This window comes from Lineus longissimus, chromosome 10, assembly GCF_910592395.1.
Source record: "Lineus longissimus chromosome 10, tnLinLong1.2, whole genome shotgun sequence".
Classification (NCBI taxonomy): Eukaryota; Metazoa; Nemertea; class Pilidiophora; order Heteronemertea; family Lineidae; genus Lineus; species Lineus longissimus.
Window position 1 is genome coordinate 14,791,448 of NC_088317.1, and position 20,163 is coordinate 14,811,610.

At 40.3% G+C, this 20,163-nt stretch overlaps 1 protein-coding gene across 1 annotated transcript; it reads right to left on the bottom strand.

Annotated features, from left to right (window-relative positions):
- Positions 1-639: 639 nt before the first annotated feature.
- Positions 640-18,582, bottom strand: LOC135494680 (stromelysin-3-like). The gene is made up of 11 exons (XM_064782879.1): positions 17,830-18,582; positions 14,572-14,695; positions 13,974-14,087; positions 9,364-9,464; positions 8,203-8,407; positions 7,867-8,025; positions 5,788-5,946; positions 5,082-5,221; positions 4,447-4,588; positions 3,370-3,551; positions 640-2,967 (listed from the first exon to the last, which is right to left on the bottom strand). Exons 1-11 carry the CDS (start codon positions 17,995-17,997, stop codon positions 2,680-2,682), a joined length of 1,782 nt encoding a protein of 593 aa, XP_064638949.1. The 5' UTR covers positions 17,998-18,582; the 3' UTR covers positions 640-2,679.
- Positions 18,583-20,163: the final 1,581 nt, after the last annotated feature.

Below are 20,163 nucleotides of genomic sequence, written 5' to 3' on the forward strand. Positions count from 1 at the left end.
AGGCAACGAAAAGTCATTTTAGGCCTATTAAATGATAAGCGATAACATGTGTTTCGATAGTTTACTGAAGTAAGCTCCATTTCGGTGATAATTATCGATTGATCTCACTAATTGCCACTTGAACACTTGATTGCCTTTTCAATGAGCGCATTTATTCTCACATATCGATTTACAACAGAAAATTAGGATTGCGACATATTTCCATTTACCGATTGATGCGGGCCTGCCTAATGAGATGACAAATGAATGGCCATATCGCACAAAAGGAAACAGAGGAAAGGGAGGATTGGGCCCCCGGTCTGCAGCCGACATCTGTGACATCATTAGGACTACGTGGAGTCCTGAAATAGCAACCTCCTTCGCAGGACAGTTATATTCAAATGTTACGACCCTCACATGTACTTCTGTCCACGCCGAGTGCAGAATACGCGTTCAAGCTCCTCGCATTTGAACATTTTACGGACTACTTATCGACGTGAGTGAACGATCCGAGTCCATGCAAAGCATGGTCCGTGAAACTGCTATCGTTAACTTGTTGGAAAATGCACTTGTTGTTCGTATTTCGCATGCAGTTTCAATGGAACGACCTCCATTAATTGGATCTGAACTTCATAATAAACAAAATACTGGTAACAAATGTCATTTCTAAAGTTATGATTTATTATGACGATACTTTTAATCGTGTTACATATCCACAAACACTTCTGTACAGGGAAAAATGTATTGCTCGAAAATATCCAGTGGCTGCTTGATATCTTTTTTTGACCAAATTTCACAGCTTCTATTCAGTACATCAGGGTAACAGACAACTTCACATCATGAAACTTTCCATTTCTCGGATATAAAGACAAGACCTGAAACTAATTTCGAGGGTAAGATTACATGCATAGTTGGAATAAATAGTGTTACAAGAAGTGAGTACGCCAGCGCACTCTTTTGTTCTTGCTCGTAAAGATCTAACGCATCCTCAGAATAATGGCGACTTTTTGTTGTTTGGTTATACCGTGGTTTCGTTTTCATTACTCAACGCAAGTCTTTTTTTAGGTCAGTCAGTCTGTATTTTGACCAAATCATCCTCATGAAAGGCCCAACTTCCCATCCGGAAAGTCTTGATGACAAATACTGCAAATGGGGGGGGGGGGGGCAAATTTGCCCAATATTTCCGTATTTTGGTTACATTTCTGTCCGTACCTTATCACATCAGTTAAAACCAGGCGTACGGCGAAATCTTACGCCACGTACAAGTAAAGACCAGCTTCACTTGTACGTTTTGTCACTGACTCTATCGCCGGTAGTTCGAGAAAATTATTTCGTCAAAACCTGTAGACAAGTGAAATAATCTAAAATTGGGAAAACTCATCAGTGTCATTCGTTGAAGGAGCATTATTAGAATTAGCTAGGACGTCACAGCTATTTGAAGATCCCAAGTACAATAGGGAATTTCCGCAAATCCCCGAAACGCCAACGCGAACGCCTGTGACATTGTTCGAGCTCCTGATCATGATGTCGAGCAATGGGGACATGCGTTCGTGGTGGCGTTTCGGGGGATTTGCGAAAACTCCCTATTAAGGACTCGTGTAGAAGCGAAACTGTTAACTTAACATTACCATATCCTGCAGTGAAATACAGATCTTACAATGAGATTTTCATGAGCGTGGACATTCATCACAATCGTTGGTGGTACGCGCAAGTTCGGCCCTTAATTTACAAACTGACAAGCATGAGTTCATGGGTAAACTTCCATCTACATCGTACCAAAAATTATGGCAGATAAGCTTTCTGTTGGCAGTGAATTGTAATTCTGACCTCCACATGGTGGAAAAAAAGGTATTCATGAATAGAACCTGGCCTCTACAGTTTAAGGATAGAGCTACGTGTGCGATATTTTTCTTACACTTCCAGAGGTGTACGGTAATATTTAAGCAGTAGTAATAAGGTAGTACGATAAATTTCAGATGTCAAATAATCAGGCTCTTCCCAAGACAGTGTCTAAAATTAGTTCTTTTTATTTCAGGCGATCGTATATCATAGGACAACGGAATACGGAAAATGGGTCAAGTTGACTCTAACTTGGTAACTACACGGCAATTTGACTATATCTCATATCACATGAAAAGAAAACAAATTCAATTCAAACAGACTACACAAAAACATGTAATAAAACGTATATATTTGCCTACAGGTACGAATCATTCTAAGTTTCTTTCTTGAGATATATTTAGTATTTACAGCTATGTACAACACGGCCATGGCGGGCCAAACTGTTTATTCACATTGGAAGCTCTCGGCTATATTCTCTCGAACCCGCGCAATAAACAGGCGTACACTGCTATACATGCAGGGAGAAAAGTCTACATATCGTATTTTCCTTCCTGTTATCGAGAGTATGTTAGAAACACTCGGGCACGTTTTAGTAGCTATACACCAGCGGCATCACAATGTGCACTTGACGCTTTTTGACTATTCTTCCTGTGTAAAGCAATGTACGCTTGCGATGCGCTTGTCCACAGTGATTTTTTCCCTGATAAATTTGAGAGAGTGGTGAAGTACACTGCAGCCAGAGAAATAGCTACAATGAAGGAACCTAGATGGCACTACTACCTAAAATTCATTACCCTTTTGGATGGGTCACCGGACCCATTGTCATTTGGCGATTCATTTTAATTGAGATCTTGAAACTTACAAATACAAAAGTGAACAGAATGCAATTAGCACAAACAATGATATGGCGCCAGGCAAGCCTGGAGATTGTGAAGAATTAGCACCACTGTTGTATGAATTAGCAGCCCCCGCGGTCTTGCCTCCTGCGACCACCCACTGGCTTGCTTCGTCATCCTCGTCACGCCCTCTATTGATGTTGTTCCCGTTGCCCTGGTTACGGACGCCATTTATGTGTACAAGTCTCTCCGTTTCTGTCTCGCATCCGAACCACCACTCGGCGACAAGGCGCGGATAGAAGGGGTCAACCTAGAATTGAAGATGGTACATGAAAGGACCAAATAAATAGTAGAGACTCAGGTGGTGATTGTCGGCTTAGTTACAAACTTCGGTTTTTTGCCGACCCACCATCCCCAAGTTCGTTACCAGGGAACCACAATTTTCGAATGTACGCAATGTGTTATCAGACCACTCACTCGTGAAGGCACAGGGAAGTCTTTGCGCAAATCACACTGTTTATTTATCAGTAATGTAAAACGGAAACCCACAAAAATTCCCCTTTTAGTCAAAATAACTTTGAACAGATATTATAGTAGTTATTTATTTCATTAGCATTAATGGTTAATCATACATCATTTTTATTGAAGGGTGTGGTGATTTCCTAACTTTTGTTTCATAGCCTATAAGAGTATGTTCCAAGGCTGTGCTCACCGAGAACGTCCTATCATTGAATCTGTAATACTCATAACCATTGAAGAAATACGTCCTGTAGCCCTGGCTTGTGCGGTACTGGAAAGCGCCCGTCACTCCCTTTGGTATACCTCGCCAGACCGACATTGGCCGAGGGTACCCGTAATCTGCCTTCAGCTGGCTGTATCGCCAGTATTTGTCGTCTGAAAGAAGATAAACTTGTACTTGGCTTGGCATAGATAAATATGTATGGAACAGCAAGCTGTATATGTACATGTAGTTGTTTATCTAGCTTGATTATCGGTTACTTAATGCCTGCATCTAACTCAAAACATTGCTATAAAAGGTCTTTCATAACAATTTTGCCTAGCGGAAGATTTTGGAGTTCATCATCTCCTTGTTATTAAATTTGACTGCTTTGTCTATTTTCATCACTTTAGTATCATTTCAATAGTTAGAAAATCCTGATAAAATACATTTACTTAGAACTTGTAGGTAAAAGTGTGACATCCATTGGCGAATAAATTATTCTAGCGTCCCCATATCAACCTATTTTGCAACCAGTCATTTTGGCAACTCGAAATCAATCATTTTGGCGACTCTTGTCCGAGATTTATTAAAAGGACTTGAAATCGGCCAGAAAGCCGACCTTACTACATGTACTAAGTATATTGGCGACACAAAATCGAGTATTTGGTTAGCCTTCATGTTCTCGTGGAACATTTTCAATCAATTTCGTACATTTTTTAGGTTTGGTCGGAATCACTAAAAAGTTTGCGTGAGCCACAATTTCTGCGACACCGACAAAATGAGTGAACCGGGCCAGCCACCCAAAACCTGAAGCCCAGTAAAGATGTTCCCGGTACCAGGGCCCGCAAGGATACATGAGGAGCCGCCAAGAGGGTTGATCTTTAGTGACTAAAAAAACTTTCGCGCCCACTGGTTCATTTGGATTGCAAGAATGGTTGATACACTAAATAGATTGTAATAAGGCTGTCTCTCATAGGTTCTTTATGTGGAAGGGACGTACAAAGCAACTGACTAATACATGTAGTTACAGCATCACTTCCTCAATGTATTAACAGTATCAGCACTTACCCTTTACGAAGTAAACCTTCCCGTTCCCTGTCCAGACAAACGCTGCATCAAGGTTGTTTGGGATCCCGGGGAACCCCCAGCTGATCTTTCGTGGGTAACCACTCTGTGGGACCTGGTCGCGGAATTTCCAGTACTGGTCTCCCTGAAAATTAAACGCAATTCATGATTTGACAGTTATTTATTGAAGTGTAAAATAATTATCGGACGGAATTTACACTTTTAAAAAACTCGTCTTTTTAGCAATAGTGGATACCTCGGAATATGAGTGAACTAGAACAGAGAACGATATCACCATGCACGTAATGAAACTAGAATGTTCTTAATTGTTGATAATGTGGCAGTTTTAGGCTAATTAGCGGCTAAAGACCCCAGCGCCGCCTGACGAAACCCAGGATCCGAGCAGGAAAGACCAAGTTAGCCATCTCGTGGCCAATTTTGCCCCAACACATCGCAAAAAGCCTGGAACCACGGGAATTCGGTTACAGAAAAGAGGTAATCTCTTTAAATATATACTACGGTTAGCCACAATGATACCCAAAACAGCCCAAAAGTGTTTATTTTTACTAAATATTTTGATTCTAAAAGGGAGGTGATAGGAATTAATTATTCAATGTAGATGAAGTCATGATTATTACCTTGAAAAAGAATGTGTAGCCACTGTGCCTCATGTGAAGTGCTGTGTCAATGTCTTCAGGTAACCCTGGCCAGTCCCACTTAATCAGACGAGGGTAGCCCTTGTCGTATCCGCGGCGGTTCAAACGCCAGTAATACTTTCCTGGAAGAGAAAGAGGGGCAGGATTAGCAGCCGCCAAACTCTGACACTGAGTTCGTGGTAATTCCTTATTTTGCATTCAACGTCATCCCTGCACGGGTTTTTTCAGAAGTTTATTCATATTCGCTCTCGTAAAACACGGATCAAATACTGTATCTACGTGTACTCGTAGGCGGTCTCGGACGAAATCTTTTTCTTCTCTGTTATCTCATTCATGATTCTGGGCGTTTCTTTTATTTTTGTTTTCAATCGACACGACTCAGCGAAATACTAATGGTCAGTGATGTACAATTTATGGCACAAACGTCTCTATAAAACGGACTTTTTTGTCGGCCTTGTGCAGTTTTTGCCATCTTTTGAAAACTGGTGTGCTTACATTCAATACTTCTGTCTGGTCAAAGCGTTGGAATTGAAATTCAAAATCTACATTACATGTATGCTCTGTAGAAGTTCCGACTGACGGCGAAAATGTGTAAATGAATCTTTACGGTATTCACAACTTGTGAATCTGTAAAACATAACTTGAGGACATATTTTCAGAACCTTGGGGACATATTTTCAAAACCTACCTTTGAAGGCATATGTTATACCCGACTTTGTCTGGGTAATGGCGTCAAGATGAGGATCTCTGCAGGCATCGGGTAGGTCATGTGGCGGAGCCCGTGGGGCTGATGTTGGTCTTTGAATGGCGGTGGTCGTGGATACGGTCGGTGCATCGGGGTTAGGCCCTGTCGTTATAAAATATATCACTATGGCATTGTTTTTTTTAAAGCCGGTGTGCATTCATTCATGTACAGAAACTCGGACCGAGAGAAGTTGTGCTGCTAAACCGATCTGACTTCGAGCGCAGATTGAAGTGTTCAAATGTTTACCATGTCATTCGCGTAGGGCCTAATGCCTAACTCTTGAAAATATACTTTTCGAGAATACATGTATATGAATGTTGATGTTTCCGATAGGAAACAATGTTGTGGACAATGTTAAGTACGTGGTCGAAGTTTATTTACTATAGTTGTACCAAATAAGTGAATTGAATCGTGACCTCAAGCAAAAAAATCAAGCAAATTATATCCTTTTTTTAACGGTGTAATCTAGAGCCACTGGTTTGAGACCATAAACCCAAACCAGGTCATCGTACAGAGGTAAAGTAGATTCTGATTTTTCTTCCTCCCAAAACAGGCATTCGTACCTATCCTAAATGCACCCGATCCTGGAGTGTTAACCGGTAGAGATGATAGTGGTGTTTTATTCAGAAGGGCAATCGATATTCCAGCCCGGTATTCCAGACGCTGAATCATCCCCTCCCGGTTACAATAAATGTACATGCCTTGACACAAGCAAGGCTCTGGTAATATTAATTGGCGAAGACACGCCAATACTTTATTTTGTCCCAGTTTCTATAAATTCTGGGTGCAATTGAAACAATGTAAAACTAGAATTCCGAAATTTGCTGGTAGCAAATTTGATAGTCCCCAGGTAGTCGTCATGTCAACAGAGTAGAAAGCGAGAACATTTTGCGCCGTCGTATTCCGATTTGACTGGTTAGTGGTGAAATCTGCTTTTACTTTAGTTCTAACGTTGTCTGAATTAAAGATGCTTTCCCAATGCTTGACTGGTCTGGCAAGAGATATTGCCAGGAAAACGTGACGTCATTTTGGCCATTCTTCTTACCGCACGCCCTCCCTCTCCGTAAAACTTCCTGGCATGGTGTGAAGTGGGAGGGCGCACAATGGGAACCCCACTGCCGCGATGTTAATAGTTTCTATTTATAGAATTCAGCGGCAGAGATTTTAAGCTCGGAAAAAGTAGATTATTTATTATTTAACTCGGCTAATCTCAATGGATTTTACCCAGGAATGTTTTCAAGGCAAGAGAAACATCTGATTTAAGTATTAGATTTCATGTTCATGCCGAAGATTGGCCTAAAACATGGACGAAAAGAGTGCATTATCGAGTGTTGGAGAGGTCACGTGACTGATTGTACGAGGAACCTGAGCGAAAACAATACTGACTCCAGCTCCCAGAGGGAGGAGTCATAAAAACGCATCTAAAGCATCGAAATATTCTGAGTTTTGAAAAATCGTTTTGCGATAGTCCATGAATCGAATTGGGTTTCTTTATAATACCTCCATCGTCCCATCGCTCGACCAACTCCTGAGAATAATGACGTCGTTATGACGGGGCGGAGCTTATGCTAATGTATCAGCGTCTCGCCTCTGCGCATGTCACAGCGCATGTCAGATTGAATCGCAGCTTCGGCATGTTGGGAGAAGACGATCAGACGATATCTCAGCAAAAAATGCTTCAAAAGTATCGAAATACTCAGGATTTTTAAAATACTTTTGCGATAGTCCATAGATGGAATTGGGTTTGGTGGTGTAAGGGTGATTGATTTCTGGTTTATTTAGCCGTTTTGCTGGACTACCGCAATAAATGTGTTGGTGGAAGAAAATAACAGTTTCGAGAATTCCAGTGATATCAATATAGTCCCCAGACGGGATCTGGGGCCTATAAAAAACTATCAAATAGGTATTTTTACTTATCAATTTTAAGAGTGCATGTGTCCCATACCTGGGGTTCTACACGTAGACTATGTACTTCTTGTTTAAGTAACTTTGACACATACATAGAACCCGCGGGAAACTTACCATAAAGCTCCTGAATGGCCATAATGTCATCACGATGTAGGACGAAATCAGGCGCGTAACCTCGGTAGAAAGGGGCCATCAGGGACTGCCTTATATCAGAGTGCGACACCCCTAGAGAGTGGCCAAACTCATGAGCGGCTACTTGGAAAAGGTTAGTACCTGAAAGAAAGAACATGTGTCAGTTATAAATAAGACAGTAATTTTTGGCTGTACGAGAATTTCGATACATGACATCTTGTAAATATAAATATAATCAGAGAATAAAATGTACACTGTGAAAATTGTATTTCGTCTTGAGGATAGGTTTAGGCATACTTTCTGTGAACGTTAACCTACCGGTACCGCTATTAACACTCCAAATTTCCCCGTCATCGAAATGAGCATCTCCACCGTAGACGGGGAAGTAGGCATGCGCAAGCGTCCCCTCCGGCCCGTCGAATGGTATTCCGTCCCCGTGGTCCATGTCCAGGAAGGCGATCTCTATATCGGCCTTGCCGTAGTAGAGCTGGGTGAAGCGGAGCGGCGTGACGTTAGCCCATATCTGAAAATGTTAGGAAACAATGGGTGATATGAATAAATACTAGCAAATGCTTTTATCTAAAACTCCATGTACATTTACACTAGGCCTTTCTGTACAAAATTGAAGTAAAAGCATCTGCTAGTCGTTATTCATATCACCCATTGTCTTTTCTTCTCGGATATTAGCAAAAAAACGTTCAAACTTTGCCGTAATAAGTTTTCGATACCAGGAATAACAAGGCCAAGCAAATGAATGTTATATTTGATGCAGATTGTTTTTAACCTTGTAATTGGTTTAGTTCCACTAATATATGACATCCCCTTGACGTGTTTGCCTACTCGATCTACGTACATTAGAGTACAGTATAGTGGCAACTCTCTATTAAAGACACTTCTGGAACAGACAAATGCAGTCCTTAATTGACAGGTGTCCTGATTAACGAGGTAAAATTGAATGGCAATTGCAAATTTTAGACCAAATCCAGCGTTGCATAGAGAGGGTGTCCTTAATAGAGAGGTATTCATTTAGGGAGGTTCCACAGTATATTGGTTATTTCAAGTATAGATTAATCCATACTTGGTTATGTCTATGAAAATCACAATGAGAGGTGAGCGTCTAAAACAAAATCTCTATATAACCAGCTTAAGTCGGTAATATCACAGTGATGCCCGCGCACTGACGTCACAAATCATTAGATTATTAGAGAAGGCCTGATCATAGGCATTGTAATTGGTTGATTCGAAAATCACACATGGGCGCCGGATGTGGGTCATCGACAGGTCATCGCTAAAAGTAGAGCTGGGATCGTCGGTGCCTCAATCAAAACAGCTGTTCCTGGTAATACATGTGTACATACACGAATGTATATTTTGTTTACTTTCGGCTTGCTGAATGAAAACATTCTACATGTATCTCAACACCGCATCCGTTCTATCTTGCAGATAGGGAAAAGCATTGCTGTATGTCAGTTTTCTCACCTGAAAAGCTGCCCTGATATCGGCATCTACATCCTCTCTTGGTACATCTCTCGTGTAGCGTATAACTTTGTAGGAGAGATCAGTTTTGCCCCAACGACTACCTGAAAACAGAAAGGGATATATTCATTTTACTCTGGCTAGTCACACAGTTGTCATAGGCAGGTCTGCAGACCGAGATCAGCATGCATTTTCTGCCCGCCGGTCATGGGCATTTCAGCCTGACGACAACAACGGGCATATCTGATCACTTCATCCCTGTTGATACCGTATATGCCTTCTTAGAAATTCCCCTTAAGGCCTGTTAAAAATATGAAATTTGTAATCGAATCTAAAAATTTACAATTGCTCAAATACGTAGCCCACTAAATATACATGTAAATTTCAGCATTGTCGTTGTGTTGATAAATGATGGTACAAATTATGGATACAAAGTTTGACAGCAAAACCGTTGCATAACTGCTCTACGGAATTGTGTACAACTGCATTTCTATTTTCCCGGAACACAAGTAATCATGATTGGCATCCCTTTAAAGGAACAACTTGGTCTTGCGATTCATACCTAGCAAGGAGGATAATGACTCTGCTTGCCACCACGCGCCGCCACATGTAGTATCACACTGATTCTAATCCCTAATCACGATTTTTACTAGGGTTGTGAGGCAGTTTTGGACAAGGCTTGTGAAAATCAGACAGGCCTATGTATACACCCAGTTCGAGTGCATTGTTTCTTGCAGAGTTAGATGGTTTTTAAATCATCCTGTTGGCAGATGTCACGGTTCTGCTGGAAGCTATTGTTGTCTGGAAAACCACATATCTCATCCCCAAGTTGTCCCTTTAAGAAAGTACAGAGCTTGATTATTATAAAAGCTCTCAGTTTGGGTCTGTCAGAAGAACAGATGCATGGTTGCAAGTTCCAACACACGACAACCTATACCGGTATACCGGTGTTTTTAGATCGAAGCTGATACGTACTTTCACTTCACATAAACAAGCATATTCTGCCAGGTGAAATATCACAGTCGAGAACTCTAGTCGACTTAATACTCGTTTTGAAAACCGAGAAACTGATTTTTTGCCTTCAAAGACGACTTCTTCATGCTACCTTTATCTGCATGCTGTTTCCCCGGCCTGTTCACTACCAAGCAGTGAGTCAGTGGTTGTTCAAGAGGATGACCCACCGGACGTCCTTCCAAAAGGTTTCCGACCCTCAGGCAAATACAGCGCTAAATACGTGTAGGTAAATACCGGAGCTCGATATAATCATACATCGGCAGTCTATGAGTCAAACAGGTTGGCATTCGGGAGTGATCAGAAACACCCGCAGGTGCGGTGATACGGTTTTATCACATTAGCATAGTTTACTATAATTTCATTAATTGATAAAAAAAATACTTCTGAGCCACCTTTAGACAATGCCTTATCAAATGGAAAGGCACCGCATGTTTGCAAGCCTGCGGATACATGCATTCCTGGGTCTGATTATGATGATATGAACCACAATCGTTCATCGCCAACTACACCTGCAACATACATGTACTTTGGCGTCTGGACTGTGCCCATACGGATATGTACCAACGCGGAGAGAATGTCTCCAATATGGATGTTGCGATTTGTCAATAATCAGATTACACGGACAGTATTATCAAAGAAAATCGACAATCATCACAATACTTGTCATTGTGTTGTTCATTCATAATTTGTATACATGTACATGCCATTGATCATGTTGATTGGCACACTCTACTTGGTATTTTTCTCGCCCAGGTGCAAATCGCCCTAGGAATACAATATAGCTGAAACATTAAACCAGCATTAACGAACCGTCCTAATTACTTGCTTTTACAATTAGGTGTTATTTTCAGATGTGCACGCTGGCAAGAAAATTGATCTTTAACTATTTAACCAAACTACCTGTGTAAATAGCCAATCAGCAAACTTAAAATAGTCCGAAACTACCCCTGTGCTTAGCTTTGCATATCCTTTTCTTACTTGAGAAGGTGGTTAATGCGGCAAATATATGAAGTAATAGTGTCTGCCCCCTTCTGATTGTGAAATTGAGAGCAAATGAGGAGTTGCTCTTGACAGCTAGACGTTTTCAGCAAAGCAATTGAAATATATGATGAATTTCAACAGGCCACGCGATGATCTCAAACTAGTACAGCCCCCAGTCAAGAATTGGCCAATTCGGACAAGAATTTACCAGTGTCTGACGTTTTACCACGATTAGCCTTGGTTTACCAAAGAATCCAGAAATTTCGGTTGTCATCATGAGGACCAACGATTTTACTGTAACAGTGTGTACACCCAGCACACCTGTTTGCGAATAATCACCAAAGCCTTGATACTCAAACGCTAGGGCTAATGGTTGATGACATCTATTAAAAAAGTTTCATCAGCTTTTTTTCATCTCTTTGCCTCAGATTGGACTCGGATTCATGCGCACGTACTCTTCCGATTGCGATAAAATTTTCAAAATTATTGAAAGGTGCGACTTCCCCGACTTGGATCCCGAGGGAAAGGGTCGTTTTCGATCGAACAAAATATGCTTAAATGCTATAGCCTTGACTGTCAGTTGCCATGCATTCCGCGATGACACTTTTTAGGTTAATAACATGATACCGGTATTTTTTAATAGTAGGTGAAATAGAAATTAAAATTGAAAGCCAAATAGTTGGCACAATTGACCTCGGTAGATTGCAGGGCTATAGATCAAGTTCAACCCAGGCTAATTGCTGCAGGCCATCCGAATCTGTGAGCCACATCCATCAAAATAGGCAGGTAGGCAAATGGGTCTGGAGTAGTCTTACCGTTTGGTCTTTAGTAGCCATATGAATAAGAGCAGAAAAACTTTTCCTCAAGATATCGTTGATTTCTTGTGAAAGTGTTTAATGGGAACTCTCATGCGACACCTCGGGACCCGGTAGAACTGATCGAGAGCAGATTTACAGCTTAGATTCTTCCAGTGTCAAATTAAGCGCATGGAACACTGCATGCTTCCCCTATAAGAATATCGCCCGGTCCCCCTTCCCCAAGCCAAAATACAGAAGTAATGCCATTCTGACTACACCTTACTCGTGTCGATTACCAATTTCACCGCTGTTGTCCTCTGAAACAGGAGGTTTATTGCGAATTGTATTGAAATGCAGATAAGGTACAGGCCTAACACAGTAAAAAAAGAAACGTTAGCACTGAAACAGTTGATTTTATTAGTGCAGCTTGGTCGAGTTGCATGATGGATATCAAATCGTTTTAACGCTTCAAAATCACAGATATCTGGATCACGTCTCATGTATTAACGGGGATTTATTACGATAAAGCGATCATTTGATCATGCAGCATCATTATGCCAATATCATTATTTGACAAACTGATCAGCTAATGGGTTGCACCAGGATTTGAAGTTGTTCACGATGTTGTACTTCTAATGTTTCCATGCCACCCTTGTTCCAAGAAGGGAGGAAAAGTCAATACATGTATGTGGCGTAAGAAATCAATACAGGAGGAAATGCACTTGGACTCTGAAGAGCAAAGTTGTGTAATTTAATTAGTATAAAACTGGATGTCATGATCATGTTTGTCTAGTCAAATATGCAATTACTTATACAATCATGGGCATGTACAGTAGGTTCACTGAGTAGGCCTACACATCTATTCCTAAATGGAATGTTATCTTTCCAAGTATTTTCATGTTCACTGAAAGGGCAGATTGTCGTAAGAAATAAGTTCTAAGAATAATGCCAGATATATATGCGCATGTACCTAATAGACAGCAAACTATGAAGTGCCATATCCTACATTTAAAATAGATGTCATGCGTTTTAACATGTTCAGAACATATAACTGTACCAATTTCCTCCCTTTGCACTTTTCCGGTTCGAAATCGTTATAAGATTTAATACGGTCACGTATTAATGTGATAAATCATTTAGATATCAGTAATCATGGCCCCGAGTGCAGGAACCCCACAAATCAAACTTTGGTAGGTTTGGGAAAATTGAGAAAATATGCTTTGATTAATGATCATATGACGTATAGAGTGGGCAATGCATCACTATGTTGAACACAGTGAACGTCATCTCACCCGTACTGAATTACCCCTCCCATTTTAGTCCGCTATCAAAGGACAGATTTGCGTAAGAAATAAGTTCGAAAAATACTGTCGGATATGTACCCAGTAGGCAGGCTTCACTGAAGTACAATCCTTAATTTAAAATAGATGTCATTTGCATATAAGGACGTAACTGTACCGATTGTCAGTATTCATGGCCCTGGTACTATAACTCCTCAAATATAACAGTAATAGGTTTGAGAAAATCAAGAATATCCTCTCATTAATGGAGTTTTAAATGTGCTGTGCTAGAATGTACCGGGAACAGAGGATTAGATTGTGCGCTATATTGGCGGTCATGGCTACTACAAAACTTTATTCATGTATCATAATCCATCAGAAGACAATGCAGGGACGGATATGTTTTTCGAGGGGAACATTTCCTCCTTCTCCACCGGGATGCGGCCTGTTTTTATAACGGGACGTCGGGACGGGCCCCCCCCCCCCCATTCCCCTCTCTACTTGGGCTGGAAGTGGCTGCTGTATCTTTACCCAAACTCACCTTGTAATGCATATCGTTTAACCCTTCTTTTCTCTCCCTCTTCAGCGTTGTCATTGTCCATCACACCGCAACGAGGAGTGTTCATTAACATCACGGTTTCTTTGTCAAGCTTCCCTGGAGTTATAAAATATAGTAAAGTTAGTCCTATCTGATAATGAATCTCATAAAAAAGGTGTAGAGCAAGTGATATAACCCACATTCTGGCTCAATGAATAACATGAATAAGGAGAAGCGCAAGTGAGATGATCCACAATCTGGCTCAATGAATAACATGAATAAGGAGAAGTGCAAGTGAGATAATCCACAATCTGATTCAATGAATAACATGAATAAGGAGAAGTGCAAAAGAGATGATCCACAATCTGATTCAATAAATAACATGAATAAGGAGAAGTGCAAGTGAGATAATCCACAATCTGATTCAATGAATAACATGAAGGAGAAGTGCAAAAGAGATGATCCACAATCGGGCTCAATGAATAACATGAATAAGGAGAAGTTCAAGTGAGATGATCCACAATATGGCCCTTATTTGTCAATGAATAACATGAACAAGAAGTAGGGCAAGCAAGTAAGTAATTCACTATCTGGCTCTTACCTGTTACATTGAGACTTGCAAATCTCTGGAATGTTTTGATGGCTTTTGTAAACTGCTCTCTTGACCGTAAAGCACCAGTTTTGGGGTCTTGTGGTGAGAGCCAACCGAACTTCATTAGATATTCCTGCAAAGAGCAAAGATATAAGGACTGCTGTAAAATAAGATACTCCTGCGAAGATCAAAGAGGTGGGGAGTGCTGTAAAATAAGATACTCCTGCAAAGATCAAAGAGGTGGGGAGTGCTGTAAAATAAGATACTCCTGCAAAGATCAAAGAGGTGGGGAGTGCTGTAAAATAAGATACTCCTGCAAAGATCAAAGAGGTGGGGAGTGCTGTAAAATAAGATACTCCTGCAAATAATATACTCCTGTAAAAATCAAAGAGATAGGGACTACAGCTGTTATCCTGTAAATTTTCGCGGTTCTTTATTGTCATAATTCGCGAAAATCTTGAGAAATATATTTTACGATTTTCATGTAGGCACATAACGAAATTATGTCAAAATAGTAAAATTGCGATGGCGTCCTGCTCACTCGTTGCTAGGCTACAATATTTCATCATGTATGCTCAGTCTGTCTTACAGGACGGTTAGCATGGTGACTCATGAGCTAAACTTAGACATGATCCAATTTATAAGCGACAAATACTGGTAAGGAATGATCATTATGCGTAGAAATATGCTCATTTACTCTAGCGAGCAGGGTTAAGGACTTTCAGGTTAATTACTCCAGGTTTACTTTTCAATTTTCTACAAGGTTACCAAAATAAAAATCATGTTATTTAGCAGAATCTACTACAGTGCGGAGAAAATAAATGATAATTGATGATTTAGAACATAACACGCATTAGTGATAATGTCCAAACTATGTAAAGATTAGCCCTTCCTGCGAGTCTTTAAACAAAATTCTAATCAACATGATGAATGCAATGTATTGCGCCATACTTTTAAGGCGACCTACAAAAAAGAGTTCATTCTGTCGTCAAATCTGCAAATAGATCTATCCTTGTTCAAATACTTGAAAGTTCTTGAAATCTATCATCGTTTCCTTTAATGTTCCAACTGGGGAATTTTTCGTACTTGCACGAAATTGTCACCTCATTACTCATAAATATATCTTCTAACAAGCAACTGTCTATATAAATATATCAGGAAGAGGTTGTTGTGTATTAAAGGACTTATTTTTCTATATACACGCATGCTGACTAATTGTCAAGGGGACCACTCTTAACTTCCTTAACGAGTGCAAGAGGAAAAACATTTGGAATCGACGCTAGTTTACAAAGATGACTGGGGGCGCATATCCACAGGCACGTGAAAATACTTAATCAGTCCTGCTGACAATATGCACAATTGTTAGTAATATATCCTATTCTTGTGTGTAATCTCTAGGTCTGGTGAGACCCATGGGGGCTTCGCGCGCCTGTGGCAAAATTGATAATACTAGGCCTACATGCGCCATTCTGAATCTGCCATGCCCCCCCCCCCCCCCCCGTTGCATATTCGACCGGTTAGCCGTCTCCATTTACAGACTGTTAAACGTGTCTACGAAAGGCTCTTCCTTAGATCTACGTCGACTAATCATGCAGCCTTCTATTCACTGAAAACACGAATCATATCTTATCATCTTGTGATGCTGCCAGCCGTATGACTCGCAATGATCAATTACCACAGAAAGTAGCAATGAAATGCTAATATACCAAGGAATTTCTCTGGTAGAAAGATACTGAGCTAAAAATCGTAACCAACAGTGTTACCATGATAAAAATGCACTGAAGATTCTTGTTAAAGATATCATTTACCTGTATCCGATTTTTACAAGAATACTATAAACACAGCATTTTAGTTTTGTATAGATTTCTCTGTTAAATATTAAACAGCTTTGCTTACCCTTGCCAACTCTTTCAGAAATTGTACTGGGAAGTGATAAGACCTTAACAAAAACATTATGAAAATTCTAGCGGAATGGCTAGAACTTTCAAATCATTAAGCATTTTTTTTAGTTTTAGGCTTTACTTTGAACAATTGCATGTTTGAAAATGTTGTGACCTGGCAGGCCTGAGGTAATTTGCAACTATACGCTGCATGTACAATGAATGCATCTAAAAGTAGGCCTCGGTGGGACGTGTGGTCCTAAATTTATATTGTCTAATTTTACTTCGGCCGCTTTATCAATATATATGATTTATGTCAGTTATAAAACAGATTTTCAGTATTAAACTCTCTAATAAAGACAATCTCGGGACTGAAAAGTGCTGTCCTAGATAGAGAGGTGTCCTAATTAGAGAAGTCAAATGGAATTGAAATAGCTAATATGGGACCAAAATTAATGTCCTTATTAGAGAGGTTGTTCTTGATAGAGAGGTGTCCGCTAAGGGAGGTTCCACTGTATTTATATTTCATATACATATTTTCTCTACTCTAGTATAACATGACCCAGTTTGCTCCCAATGATAGAATAAACGCAAGTTGTTATTGTTTTTTATACCCCTGGGAATCAAATTAGGACAGGCCTATCATAATAGCGATGATTTGTCTGTAGCATTGTAATATCGAGGGTACAGTTCATGTAGTTCGTCCATTGTTCAGCAAGCAAGGACAATATTTACTTTTCTCATTTAAACAAAGGTCCAATAGGTATTATTTTCCGCAGAGTTTCCATACTATTTCACTCGATACATATCAAATCACCACCTCGGAAACATGACCAAAATAATAGCCCACTGAAACATCGAGAATCAGTGAACCACTAGAAATCGCCAACAATATGTTTGCGTGCCCCTTTACCGCGCAGTTCAAGGGATTCAGGCCATAAAACACGATATATTGTCTTAAAAACCCACTCGCACCGAGCCCGTAAATTCCCATTTTCTACAGTCTTATCAAAGGTTCACTTGATAACCCCGACTCCGATACAGTGCTAAGAAACATAATGCATCTGATGAATAGCCTACAAATTAATGTACTTTACACATTATGAACTGCTTGTCCTTGTAAACCGCACTTGTTGATTTTCAAATACTCGAAAATTTCTAAAACAATACGAAGAATTACGGGTTTGATTTAATATACATGTATCAATTACACATTTTTTCAGTTTTAAATTACAAAAATTGTATCCGATTTTTTTATTTTCGCGACATGAGGCCATTCTTGAAATCCTCGAAGATATTAAATACACAATTTTTCTTCACCCCTGACAGAAAACATGATGTTGTTCAATAAGGTAGTGTACAAGCTAATACGTTTATTACAACTTACCGTGCCATCCGAATCTGTGCTAACTATGGCTGGTTTTGCCTCCACAAACTTCCCAAAATCGAATGTGAAAAATAAGACAAGTGTACAAAATACGTAACAAGCACCTAAATTATTCCTAAATAGTGTGTTAGCCATGACCCTGGCTTGGCACGGGATGCATAAATCCATTGTTTTCAATTGGAAGACAGTTCAGGTCCTAGTAAAGTTCAATCGAAATCGCACTCCAACTCGCGCAGCGAGAAGCCAATGAATTCCTCTTCTGTATATCACTTGCGCGCAACCACTGGTGGTGATGATGTTGCTACGCTTTCTGTCTGCGCTGTACTGTTCAACAACCAACGACCAACGCGCCGAACTCAGTCGGATGTTAACTCACTTTGAACGAAATGGCAATCTGGCTGCCTGCTCTTGATCGTTGCACCTAGATCGACTGTGAGATAGCTCACTTTTATAGAATTCCGGATCTGTAGCCTGCTCTACAGTGTTAAAACTAGGTCGACTGTGTGATTGTAACGGATATTGACTTTTAGATTACTCCCTTTTATCCAATTCTCCCTATGAGTCGGTAGTGTCAACGATCGACCGTTGAAAAAAGCTCGCTTTATCGAATTATTGCCTGTGGCAATTGGTAGTGGCAAATACTTAGGTCGGTTATGTTATTAATGTGATTTTGACTTCCTAGTTCCTCCTGAATGCGGCAGCGATCGTCCTGTGTGAACCTTGTAAACTCGCCTTGCACGTCCCCAGTTCAGCCCTGTTCCTGGTTGTCAGTTGATTACGATTATTTTGTTCCTCTTCATTATCATCATCAGATTAAGCGATAAATCTTCTGTAAACGTTTCCTTCGAGTTGGTATCACACAATGATTTTCTTTTGTCTCTGGTGAATGATGATACTTCTGTTACGATATACGTTGGAATGTATCAAATGACGCCTATGATATGTAAAGATATCCTATCTCCTGTTCCACGCTTCCGTGCTTATGAATCAAATATACAGTTATAAAAATATTGCAACTTTTATACGCTCTGCACTATTGATAGAGAGCAGCTATTCTGGGAACGAGAGAAATTCCTATGTTAATGAACTGATGTCATACTCCCCCTCGGCATACATGGGTTTTTGTTTAAATCTAATTGTGGACATTTCTTTTATTCAGTGACCTCGTTTCATTGTGTCATTTCATTCGCAGCAAGGCTTTTTCAATGAAGATTCAGACTAAGGTTCACTTGATAGGCATAACCATCGGATGGCAAACACACGTTACTCATTCTGTCAATTTTGCCATATTTGGACTTGGTGATCACGGTGGACTTTAAACTGACTAGCCACCTACCAGTTTGTGCGGCCTGACTTTGACATGGCACCATCACTTTATGGTATTTTTAGTTTATTATGAGTGGAGAGATCAATTAATACATTATTTCCATTTTCAGGTCATCATACGACTCATTATGCCGTTATGGGTCACTGTGCAAACCGTACATTTGTAGATTTATTTGCTATAAATACTAATGGCTTTTCTGGTACACTCCATATATTAATTTCCTTGCTTCGACATGGCCTATTACCAGGGGTATTCAAAAAAGCTGGATCACTGGACTGCTAGATTTGCTGGATTGTGACTCTTGGATCACCATCCAATTGTCCAATCCCCAAATTCCTAACGTTTCCCACAATATGCTTCAAGTGCAGACACTGGCACTGCCAACATGGATTCCTCAGTCTTAGAGTCTTCACATGAGAAATCACCGGGTTATTACCGGCGGTTCTACATGAAATACCTTAGAGTAACCAGACTAAAGCTGACAGAAGGTTTGTATTCTAGCTGAAGAACTTCCTTAGTCAATGTGTGAGTGATTATGTGCTTGATTGGGGGCATTCAATTACACAATTTTTATACTGACAGCATGAGGCTGAGTATTGCAACATCCACGGTAGGCCTACTGGTAGGCTACACTACAGTGCAACATGCAGTAGCTGCGCATACGTTATCGATACAGAGAGGCATACATTGTATTCTTTAGAAATATCAAATCCCATTTTCCGAACGATCTCCAATCCTGGCGGTGGTGATCAATGAATCCAATGAATCCAGCAGTCCAGCTTTTCCGATTACCCTATTACCAGGCCACGAGAGTCAGATTGAAGAAGTTCACTGCTACTGTGAATCATCTCCACCAAACAAAGCATATGTATAATATGAAGTGGTAATTCATACAAAAGTACATATTCTGGTGACATCCTCTCACAAGTACAACCGGAAACCTGAGTCATGTGTCCCACTCGCGATTGGGATGTCCAAAAGGGCACTCAACCACGAAGTGCGAAATA